This window comes from Myotis lucifugus, unplaced genomic scaffold (genome assembly GCF_000147115.1).
Source record: "Myotis lucifugus unplaced genomic scaffold, Myoluc2.0 scaffold_698, whole genome shotgun sequence".
In the NCBI taxonomy this organism is placed as follows: domain Eukaryota; kingdom Metazoa; phylum Chordata; class Mammalia; order Chiroptera; family Vespertilionidae; genus Myotis; species Myotis lucifugus.
In genome coordinates, this window is record NW_005871746.1 from 231,294 (window position 1) to 243,839 (window position 12,546).

The window sequence follows — 12,546 nt, forward strand, 5'->3', positions numbered from 1 at the left end:
GCAGGGGCAGCCTGGCAGATGGGTCGGATCCCGATCAGTCAGACCAGCCTGTTGCATGGAGTGGAAAAGCCCGGCAGATACTTACCAATCAGCTAAAAAGACTAATGGGCGCAGGGCGCTGACATGGAGCCTCGCCCCCAGTGTGAGCCGCACAGTGGTGGTCACTGCGGGGGTGGCACTGGGAGTAACAACAAAACGAGAGGGGAGGTGACCTGTTTACAAGAACGTGGTCATAACGACGGCCTCTGGGATCCATCACAGATAAAGGTGAAGGTCAGCAACAGGGTCTGTGAGCGAGGACACTGGAGAGACGGGGCGAGGGTCTAGTGCAGTGATGGCGAACCTTTTGAGCTCGGCGTGTCAGCATTTTGAAAAACCCTAACTTAACTCTGGTGCCGTGTCACATGTAGAAATTTTTTGATATTTGCAACCATAGTAAAACAAAGACATATTTTTGATATTTATTTTATATATTTAAATGCCATTTAACAAAGAAAAGTCAACCAAAAAAATGAGTTTGCGTGTCACCTCTGACACGCGTGTCATAGGTTCGCCATCACTGGTTAGTGAGTGTCAGCTGGTGAGATGCTGAAGCAAGTGAGTGGAAAGGAAAAGATTGCTCACAGAGAAACAGAAGAAGTAGGGGCCACAAGAAATAGGATAGCAGCCCCCTTACTAAAGAACCCCAGAATCTAGGTAATATGTAGTATTTCCTGGTGAAATGCAGGTAATAGCTTGATTTTCTAAGTAAATGACATGAGCAGTCGGCAGGGAATCCCAAATTGCTTGTAAATTGGACCACGGGGAGTTTGACGTTGAGAGTTTACAATGCTGATAACATGTCCAAGCCAGCTTAGATTTAAATCAAAATATGGAAAACTGACCTGGCCGGTGTCGGTCAGTGCACCAAAGTGTCTCATTGGGGTCACTCCCTGCCCCCAGTTGGGGCGTGTGCAGGAGGCAACCAGTCAATGTGTCTTTTTCACATCACTGTTTTCTCCCCCCGCCCCCCACTTTCTCTAAAGAGCAATGGGAAAAATATCCTTGGGTGAGGATGAACAACAGCAACAAAAACCTGCTCAGGTTGTTACACTCAGGTTCTCTGCCATTGTACTCACCTCTTGGCATCTCCAGTTCTGTTCACGGTGGTGACGGCCACAACTGCTCTCCCCAGCCCCGTGCACAGACAGTGCCGTCCGCTTCTGCTGTGCGTGAGGACTGGATGGTTGGTGACCAGGAAGCTGCACCAGCCTTGGGGGTGGTTGCTTGTATTTCTCCCCGCAGGTGCTCTTGGGAGCAGTTTCTAATACAATAATGGGAGTAACTTTTGTTTCAAAAAGCTTAGAAAAATGAGATACTGTGGTCTCACTCATGAATGGCGCCATTCCCTGTCACTCATTCCTTCCCTTTCATTTTGTGTTGAAGGCTTCAGCGCCTGGCCAAAGACCTTCTAAAACAGCTGCAAGTCCAAGACAGTGGGTCGTGGGCAAACAATAAGGTTTCCGCGTTGGATCGGACCCTGGGAGAGATCGCGAGGATCCTGGAGAAGGAGGTAGGAACCAGCCTCTGGCCTCGGCCCCGTCTCTGTGGGTCTTTCTCTCTAAGGCGACGGGCAGAGGCTGGCGTGTGCGTTTCTGTTGTTTCCAAAAGCCAGTCAGCCTTCCGTTGACGGATGATTTCCTTTTGTTCTTAATTAAGTTGACCTTTTTTCAGTTGTTTTAATGAAGTCCTCAATAACAAAAAATGTTCCTTAGGTCATGGTTTCCTCAGTCATATTTTTCTCCACATAAACAAAATGAAATTATTTTAAATGGAATCATATCAATAAAGATATACAGTTTTATAGCAGAAAATATACAGCTTTGAGTCATAAAGCTCATAGATCATAGATTTTCACAAAACACCAATTTTCCTCTACCAGCAGATTTGGCTGTTTTCTTTATTGACTTACAATCATTAAATGTTTCAATGACAGTTGAAAATATCTTACCTAATAATAGACAAACATGTAAATTGACCGTCCCTCCGCTACGTTCACCAGCCAATCAGGAGAGTATGCAAATTAACCCAACAAAGATGGCGGTTAATTTGCATACGTAGGCGCGAAGCCGTGGAGTGAAGACTGAAGACTCCGGCTGGAGCGAAGGCCTGGGTCCCGGGTGCCGGAGGAAAACCGGTGCCGGCAGCCAGGAGAAGGGAAGGCCTATTACACGAATCTCTTCGTGCAACGGGCCTCTAGTCCTTAATAATTTTACAAGTCTTTAGTATTCACTATAGAAAATTTTAAATGTACAAAGAAATAAAACTCCCTGTAATGCCCACTGTTGACATTTCATTATACTTTTTTCTAATCCTTTTACTATACATGTTTTTAAAAATTTTTATGTCAAATTTTATCATGAATAATTTCTCATGTCTTTAACATTTTTTTAACCAAAAAAATGTGTCACAGTTTACACAATTTATATCTTAGGTGGTTTCTAATTTTCCTAATTTAAAGTAATGGCCATATATTTTTTTCTTATTTTCTGGGTTTAAACTTTATTATATAACATTTTATACTTTAAAAAGACTGTAGTGATAAAAGTAACTTAAGTGCAACCAGCAACTGTGAACTCACCACCCCAGTGTAAGAAGTGGACTATTCCTGGTGTGATCCTGCCTCACCCACCCACTTCGGCTCCCTCCGGGCAAACACTGCAGAGAATTAAAGGGGTGGTTTTTTCGTTGTTTTTTAAAAATAGGTTTATTGTTTTATCACATAAATGTATTGTTAAATAATATATTACTTAGTCTTGCTTGTATTTGACCTTTATAAAATATACTCTAGACCTTTGTGGATTATAACATTCACAATTATGGTTCTAAGTTTTTTTAAGCTTATAAGTATAGATGTTTTGCACTTATTTTCTCTGTTATACAGTGAATACTTCATTGTGTTAATACTACAGTTTTTTAATCCATTCTCCTGGCATAAACATTTGTTTTCAGGAATTGGATGTGTGTGTGTGTGTGTGAGAGAGAGAGAGAGAGAGAGAGAGAGAGAGAGAGCGAGCGCGAGCTGCTTGCACATTCCTGTGTCAGAGCAAATACATGAGAATGTCCCTGGAGCAGGACCCAGACTCTAGTCCGTGTCAGAATCGCCTGGAGGACTAGTTAAAACACAGGTTGCTGGCTGCCCTTGGCTCTCTGGTTCAGTGGTTATGGGGTGGGTTCCAAGATTTTGTATTTCTAGCAAGTTCCCAGGTGACACTGCGGCTGGGCTGGTCAAGACGTTGCCCGGGGGTGGAATTATGACCAGTTACTTACAAGGTGGTGCTCAGCTGCGTTTGGCCGCAGACAATGGTCCTGTGTGGAGCGGAGACAGCGTGTGGGCCGTGGCACGGGCAGGACCACAGCCTCCACGCTGAGGGACGGGGTTCAGGACCGGGTCGATGTCAGACGTGGTGTGGGAGGTTTGCTGTGCCCGGGAAAAATCCCCATAGTTATCGTAAAATAACTGTAAAGGGTTTATAAAGGGCACTTACACTTTGGACTGAGGGCAATTGCTGGAAAATACCACTGTGTACACCTTATCTCGTGAATATTGTTTTAGATGAAAGTAATCACAGAATTTTTGAGGAAAAAGTAAAATAATCTTTATAAGGAGGGTATTCGTGATGAAAATCTAAGTAAAGTTATTTCATTCACACAGGGGCAATTTACAGGAATACCACTGATTCCTTATAATTTTGGGGAGAAAAATGTAGTCTGGCTCCCAGTTTAAATGGTCTATATCAGAAACGTTGCTGCAAAGCTGTCCTCAGAGTATATACTGCAGGACCACCAGGCAGTCTGAACGAACCCACAGTCAGGCCCCTTTCTTATTTTATAACTAAAACCCTTTTTACCTGGCCCAGGCGGACTCACTTTATGTGGGATTTTGTTGGGAGAGTTATACTGACATTTCTGTGAAATTCAGCAAATGACATTTATGATTTCAGTTTAGGGCTGTAAATAACCACTTCTTTTGTTTGGAAAACTGCCTGGAGTTCCAGAATCATTAGAGCCAGAGCCCAGTACCCAGTGAAGGATTTGAAGGCACTTGGCAGTGACCAGTGGGGTGTGGGCAGCGTGAGGGCTTTACCTCTTCACTTAGACCTCAGCACCCGATGCCGCCTCTTGTTGCTGGATGCAGTTTTCCTGGGGTAACTTTCAGGAAGTTCTGAGAGCTGCCGTAGAGCAAGTGGTTAAACTGGTGATGCGCAGAAACACTCGTGTAGTAGAAGAGATCAGGACACTGATGAAGCCTAGGTTCCTTCTGGCCCTTTGAGTTCTGTGGATCTGTTCAGAAATAAAAAGTTTGTAAACTGTTGTGTTTGTTACAGCTTTTAGCAAACTTCAGCCACTTCTGTAAGAAATATGGTGGTGTAGGCTTTGCACCAACTCTACAAACAAAATCATCTAAAAATGCTGCAAAAAATTAATTTTCTTAAAAGCATCAAAGAGCTAAGAAGAAATTAAATAATTACCAGGTTAAAGAAAAAGCAAGAGCCCTAACTGGTTTGGCTCAGTGGATAGAGCATCGGCCTGCGGACTGAAGGGTCCCGGGTTCGATTCCGGTCAAGGGCATGTACCTTGGTTGCAGGCACATACCCAGTAGGAGGTGTGCAGGAGGCAGCTGATCGATGTTTCTCTCTCATCGATGTTTCTAACTCTCTATCCCTTTCCCTTACTCTCTGTAAAAAATCAATAAAATATATTTTTTAAAAAAAGAAAAAGCAAGAATTGTAAAAATTGTGCTTATAACTGCATTCCCTAAGAGCGTTTGGCAAATGTGAGTTATGACTTGTAGGCCTCCTGAGTGAGGGGACAGCAGTAATGCCCACGTGATGAAATCTAATAGGAGGTTTTCCTTTCACAAAGAGAGGACCCCAGAGCCTTCTCCTGACTTACCCACGGACACGCTTGGCATTGCAGAGTGAGGACCACAACTCACCCCAGGTTAGATTTGCCCAGGTTCATATCGCTGTATTATTTCAGATGCTGCATTGAGTTTAAAGTATTGCCTGACTGAGCAGTGATGTCCCTAGGAACCTAACAAGCATATTCAAGTCCCCATTGGAAGAAAACACCTTTATCCTAGGCCTCAGATAACTTCTCAAATCATTTTTTTTTAATCATCACCCAAGGATAATTTTCCATTGACTTTAGGGAGAGTGGAAGAGAGAGGGAAGGACAGAAACATCGATGTGAGAGAAACACATCAATTGGTTGCCTCCTGCACGCACACTGACCAGGGCCTGGGTCAGGGAGGAGCCTGTAACCGAGGTACATGCCCTTGACCAGAATCAAACCTGGGACCCTTTGGTCCACAGGCTGACACTCTGTCCACTGAGCCAAACCAGCTAGGGCTCTTCTCAAATCATTTTACACGGTGTGACTTGGTGGTTGAACATCAATCTATGAACCAAGAGGTCACAGTTAGATTCCAAGTCAGGGCACTTGCCCAGGTTTCGTGCTCAATCCCCAGTAGGGGGCATGCAGGAGGCAGCTGATCAGTGATTATCTCTCGTTGATGTTTCTCTCTCTCTCCCTCTCTGAAATCAATAAAACACAAAACAAAAAAATAAGCACAGAATTCATTATGAGTAAGAGCAGGCAGAAATTGGAACTGCAGGGCCTTGTAAATATTAGTCACAGAGCCTAAAATTATATTTTTTTTATCTTTTAAGGAAATAAAAGATAAACTTAAAATACCTATCGTTACGGACCTACCAGTAGTAACAGAGTAGGTAATTCAGAACAGTCCTGCCACTGATGGGCATTAATCAAGCTAGACAAGATAAAGATAGAACTGAATTGCTAACTAGGCTGTGCAGAATTACTGGGCCAAGAGCTGCGAGGATGGCATTTCAGGGTTGAGTACGATTGGTGATCCCAAAGTGGTGGATAAGAACATTATTGTGGCACTGGTGGGGAAATGGTTGGAGTCTAGGGATTATCGCAGAAACTCTAAGATTTGAGTTGCTGTGTCATAGGAATGTGCCAGGAGAGGGTTAGACAGGAACATGCCAGTCACGGCACAGCCTGCAGCTCGGCTTCACATCCCCCAGGCGGCTGGGAAAGGCCAGTCACTGAGAAGAGTGAAGTGACCTGGAGTTCCTGATATTCCAGGTGCGTAGCAGAAGCAAATGGGAACGCTACTCTGGAGGAAGGGAATATCAACCTAAGTCTCAAAACCATTTTCAGATACAGTGTTTGACAGAGAAAGGTAATTAGGCATATAACGGGACAAGACATCAAGGATAAAAAAATCAATAAAAATTGACCAACAGGTCTCCAGAACTCTGCCTACTAAGTTCAAGAATATAAGTATTCATTGTGTTGTTTTTTTTTAAATGATAGCACATTTGAAAGAAAACAGAAATCTGAAAACTGAACATTTTGTAATCAAAACTTAAAAAAAAAGTATGTGAGACAACAGTAGTGAGCTGTAAGGGAGGCCATAAGAAGGAATCCAAAATGGGTAAAGAAAGTCAATTACGTAATAACAGATGGAAACTAGGCTTTGGAGGTGAGCGCAGTGTACTATACTGTTGGATTATAATGTTTACCTGAAAGTTACATAATGTTGTAAACCAGTGTTACCATAAGGAAAATAAAAAAGTAAAAGAAAATTGAAAAATAAAAATGAAGGAATTCAGACTGAAACGTGGAGAAAAGAAGGTTGGAAAGTTCAGAAAAGATTGTAAGAGGCATTAATATATAGTGAAAAGGCCTAGTTTATGTAAAATTGTTCAGAAGGGGTAAGAAGAAGATAATAGGGCAGAAAAGTATTTGAAGTGATTATCATTTAGAACTTTCCCACAGTTTAAAGAAGCCCAATGAAACCCAAGCAGAGAAAATAGTGAAACTACAGACTGAAACTGGAGAAAATAAAATTAATCATACTGAAACTGGAGAAAATAAAATTAAAAGCTAGACTAACTCATAAACTTGGATTCAGAATTTCTAAACAAAGTTTTTGCAAACCAAATCATGCAGTGTATAAAAGGAATGGATCCCAACGGCGTTGGGTTTATTCAAGATCTTTAAGATTGGTTTAACGTTGGAAAATCACTCATAGCTCTTTTACATCATCTTCAAAGAAGAAAAGAAAGCATATGGTCATCTCAGAAAATGCAGCAAAAGCATTTAGTAAGATCAGTATCAAATCAGTTCATAGTAGGAAACTAGGAACCCAAGGAAATTTCCTTAATCTGAAAAAATGTACCTAAAAAAATGTATAGCTAGCATAAAACTAATAAGTAAGTTTAACAAGGTTACTAGATACAAGGATAGTAAATAAAATCAATTGTATTCATAATGTCAAAGTATTTAGTGTCTAGAAGTAAAACTACCATGCTCATGGGTTGGAAACTCACTATAGTAAATACTTCTTTTCTTCCCCAACTGATTTATAGTTCAGTGCAGTCCCAATTAAAATTCCTTTTTCTAAAGTCTCACATATTTATTACTGAACCAAAATACTAGTACAGAAAAATATTAACAGAGAGAAACGCCATTTTCCAGTAAACTCCCAATAAAACACGCCCAGCTGTCCAGATGGCAGTGGTCTTTTCAGTGATATGGTAAGATGCAGGCGACCGGATATACACAAACGTGCGCATCTCGAGTGCAGTTCCTCATCAGCCCCGCCTGCTGCTTCTCCAGTGTCTCCTCTTGGAGCTGTACCTGATTTTATTACCAGTTTTCATCCGAATCCACTGGGGAATGGGCCGCTGCTACTTTTGTTTCTTGGCCAGGAAACTCTTGATTCTGAAAGTCTTGCGAGAAAACACGGTGAGGAAGAGTCAGCTTCACGCACCAGTGGCAGAGGATGAGAGCGCCCTATGAAAATCCTCTACGTAGTGAAATTAAAATTTTATTTTGTGGAATTTGAAATGGAGATTCTAAAATTAAAATATGGAATTTCAGTGAACCAGTAATGCTAAGACACTGTTTAAAAAGAATACTATGGGAGGATTTGCTCTACCAGACATCAAACTTATTATAAAGCTGCAGTAATTTAGATACAAAGGTGGAGAAAAAGACGAACGGAACAGAATTGAATTCATAAGTGGTCCTACCCACATGTGTGTGCTTCGTGCACCACGGGTGAGGCACTTGTTTATGTGTATGTGGGAAAGGAGGCGGGAAAAGCATTAGGGAAAAGTGTGGTTTATTTTGTGATTGAATATTCTTGTTTTTAGAAAATGAAACTTGACCTTACCCCATGTCATAAACACGAAATTAATTCCTGGTAGACCTAAATGTAAAAAGAGAAAACAAACTTTAGAAGATGACATAGACCTTTGATGCACGAAAGTTTTTAAGTTTGATGTAGTCTCATTTGTCTATTTTTGGTCTTTATGCTTGTGCTTTTGGTGTTACAGCCAAGAAATCATTGCCACGTACAATGTCATGAAGCTTTCTCCCTGTGTTTTCTTCTAGGAGTTTTATAGTTTTAGTTCTTATGTTAGATCTTTTTTAAAAATATATATTTTATTGATTTTTTTACAGAGAGGAAGGGAGAGAGATAGAGAGTTAGAAACATTGATGAGAGAGAAACATCAATCAGCTGCCTCTTGCACACCCCCTACTGGGGATGTGCCCGCAACCAAGGTACATGCCCTTGACCGGAATCGAACCTGGGACCCTTCAGTCCGCAGGCCGACACTCTATCCACTGAGCCACACCGGTTAGGGCCTTATGTTAGATCTTTAATACATTTTGAGTTAATTTAAAAAAAAGATAACATAGAAAAATACCTTGACTTTGAGGTTTTGTCTGGGCAAGAAAGGGACACAAAAGACATTAACCATAAAAGACAGTGTTGAGAAATTTGCATAAAAAATAGAAATTTGTATTCATCAAAAGATACCAGGAAAATAATAAAAAGGCAAAAAAAAAAGGATGGGAGAAGATCTTTATATTTATAACCCAGGAAGCAGTGGTATCCAGAGCATAGAAAGAACTCCTACAATTTAATGGGGGGAAAAGCAATCCAGTAGGAAAATGGTCAAGAGAATAAGTATTCCAAAAGAAATCCAAGTAGCCAATAAATAAATGCAAAGGGAATCTGTTTAATAATCAGAAAAAACTCAAATTAAAATCTCAGTAGGATACTGTGCTTCACCTACCCGAGCGGCAGGAATTAAAGACTGAGACACCACGCACTGGCTGCTAGATCCGCAGCAGGGAACGCTCACACACTGTTTGTGATCATGGAAGTTGGTGCTGCCACGGTAGAAAGCAGTTTCCTATTACAGCTGACGTTGCAGGCAACCGGTTGGCGACCGCTGCTCCAAAGGTTTCCTTAAACCAGTGGTCGCCAACCTTTCGGACCTCACCGACCACCAGTGGTCCGCGGACCACCAGTTGGTGACCGCTGCAGTCTAGAGGAGCCAGTGCATGTGTACACCAGGAGACTTGTACACAGATGTGTAACAGCAGCCTTGTCTGTAATGACCAAATATGGAAAATAGCCAAATGTATGAATTATGGTATGTCCATATAATGGAATATTATTCAACCAAAAACGAATTAACTACTGCTGTGGGTAATAGCATGGATGTATCTGACAGTGTTAAGTGAGCAGAATAAATAAAAAAACACAGGCATCCGTATATACTGTTATAGGTCCAGTTATGTAAATTTTAGGAACAGGCAAAAGTGCCATATTGTCTTAGAACGATAAAACTATAAAGAAGATACAAAAGTACTTCTCATGCAAACCAGGAGAATGATTACTCAGAGATGGCTTCCTGAGTGCTTCCCGTCTTTTTCTTCATCAGATGGCAATTGCAGTGTTCAAGTTATTATTCTTTAAATAGTACTTAAATTTTTTCTATTTTTTCTGACTTTTCTGTTTATATTTCACAATAATATACATTTAAAATTTTAAGTAAAAATCAAACGGTGTCTTCTCCAAAGGTCCTTTTCTTGCAGAAATGTTTAATTATTTCAGATAAGAGTTTCTAAGCGTTCTTGTACATGCACAGCATTTTTTTTCATTCTTGCCATGGTTTTAAATTTGGTCCAAGTGAACACGATAGGCATTTCATTGACTTTTCTCGTTACTCTGTAATGATCAACATTACCTTTAAGTTTGAATAGTAACAGCATCCAAGAAGCATTCTGTGGATTATCAGAAACATGAGACATTTGTATGCTGTTCCTATAAGTAAACAGTTTAAGCAGATGGATTGGACATGGAGTTTTTCCAGTTGCCTTTCATGAGTTTTTAGAATCCTGCCAAATTTAATAGAGATTCAGCTGTGAATCTCTTGAACCTGAATAAGCAAACCACATAGCTGGCTGCATTCATAATTTGAAATGAATTCAGAGAGGTCATGTCACATGACATGTGGTAGCTAGAGCAAAGCCTGCTCTGGTGTTTTCTTGTTGGAAAATTCCAGCAGATACTGTGGAAGGCAGAAAGGTAGAAACTCTTCCCCACACACTTCCCCCCCCGCCCCCCAGCTTTGTGAAGGGAGGTTGGTGGCCATGTGGTGCACGCCTCGACTTACAGAACAAGAGTGTTCCCCGAGAGCTGCCCAGCCTGGCTGTTCAGTTCCTTAGGTTCGGGTCCCGCAGACACACTGCCTATTCCCTAGCCCTTGGGGTTTCGTTTGCTCTTCTCTTATTTTCAGCTGGAATTCTTCAGTTGAGAGGAAACGGAAAACATTCAATCCTAAGGACCTCTTATCCTCCTTACTTAATACATTCTCAGCTTCCCTAGTTGTTTTCTTAGAGCAGCTGATAAGTCACCGTCCACAGTGCACACCGCAGTGCGGGGCCCGCAGGTGCGTGCAGTGTCCGCACTGAGAGCTCCCTCTGACCACCAGGAGCCCATCCTGAGGCGAACGGCTCTGCAGGGAATGCTCACTGGGAGCTGCTTCCCATTTTAAAGGAGGGAAAATGCATTTCATGTCCATTTCAAACCAATTTTCTAAACTACTGAAACACAGTAAAATGCTATTTTATAAGTAATAGACACGTTAGGATGCAATTTGTTTAAGCATCGTAACAATTGATATGAATATTTTGTTTACACGAGTTCTATTTGGAGTGTAATTCAACTTGCATATCATTGTAGTTAAAATGCACTGAGTTTAGAGCATACATAAATTTTTCTGTGTACATATCAACTAGAAACGTTCCATTTTGAGATCGATATGGTCTGTGAAGTTAGGGTGTTACAAACCAAGAGGCAGATTCATTGTCCCAGGAAAACGCCTGTTTGTATTGAGCACCTTGCCACGTGCAGAGGGTGCGATCCTTGTCTATGAGCCCACATTTTAAATAAAACGTGGCTGTGTCCTAACTCTGTCTTAGAATCTTATATAGAGGGTTTTTTTAAAAAGCGAAATTCTTTATCTTTAACCAGATAAGCTCTACCTACCCCTCTCACTTTGTGGGAAATTGTAAAACACATCAGATGAGTTCTGGATCCTAATCCTGGCTCTGTTCGGGTATATTCCTAGGCAAGTCACTCCCCTGGATTATGATTTTTTTATAATACAAGAAGTAGATTGAATTAGAGTATCTTTAGGGTCCTGGCTACCTCTAAAATTTTGTGATGTTTTGCTTCAAACACGTCATAAATGCAGATCCTGTAAGCAGAAGATACTCAGATGAGTGAAACAGTTTTTCAAGCTTCTCTCTTCTAGAATGTCTTTAGACTTTTCCTAAATAGTTTTATTCTATAATCACTCTCAGAAAAACCCAGGTGTAAATTATATACTTACAGGGTAGGAAAATGGTGAAAACATTATTTTTATTTCTTTATAACTAAACATACTTAATATAAATATAAAATCATAAATTTGAGAATTCTGTTTTTAATATTTATTTGTTAAATGACCACACAATATGTCCTATAAAGGTCTCTCTTAAGCTTTCCAATTCATATAATTTTCCATCTTAGCTGGTGAACTGACTTTGTACTTTGATTACCCAAAAAATGTTTTAAAATCTATTTATTTTGTTAACTTAAAATACCTTACCAGCAAATATTAAGAACAGGCACATGAACCACAGGATTAAGTTTTTATCATGTATGTTTCTAGGTGAACGTCTGGATTAGGAAAAGGGCAGTCGGAAGATAGATTTGGCCGTGTTAATAGGCAAGCCCTCACTGGAGTATTTTTTTCTTTTTTCAAGCATTACTCTGCCACCAGTGAAGTCTCATTATTTCTAAATGTCCTAATCAATAAGGTCATGAAAGATTGATTTCAGGAGCTGCCACTGTGTTTATGACAAGAAGCATATGGAGTCATTTATGGGAGTGGGCAGTAATTCTCCTGTTAACTAGCAAGTCAGGGAATCAGTAAGCCCATCTGACATGTCTTCAGGTGGTCAGGAAAGTCTCCATGGTGTCCATCACTGACAGAGGAGGAGACTCATATTGCTAATTGAATTCCCTAAGAGAGCAAATATATACCATCCTGTGGGGGGAGGGGAGAAGGAGCAGATCTATACAAGTCTCCAATATGTATGAGTTGGTTGCATTGATTTTCC

At 40.8% G+C, this 12,546-nt stretch overlaps 1 protein-coding gene across 4 annotated transcripts in view; it reads left to right on the plus strand.

Annotated features, from left to right (window-relative positions):
- Positions 1-12,546, plus strand: part of SCAPER (S-phase cyclin A associated protein in the ER) — a 154,107-nt gene that overhangs the window by 73,325 nt on the left and 68,236 nt on the right. For all 4 annotated transcript variants that reach the window (XR_002826915.1, XM_014447709.2, XM_023746575.1 and 1 more), the window contains exon 22: positions 1,426-1,552. Coding sequence is in view for 3 of the 4 variants with exons in the window: in XM_014447709.2 (XP_014303195.1) it covers positions 1,426-1,552 (127 nt within the window). In the remaining variant the exon portion in view is untranslated. The remainder of the gene's footprint in view (positions 1-1,425; positions 1,553-12,546) is intronic.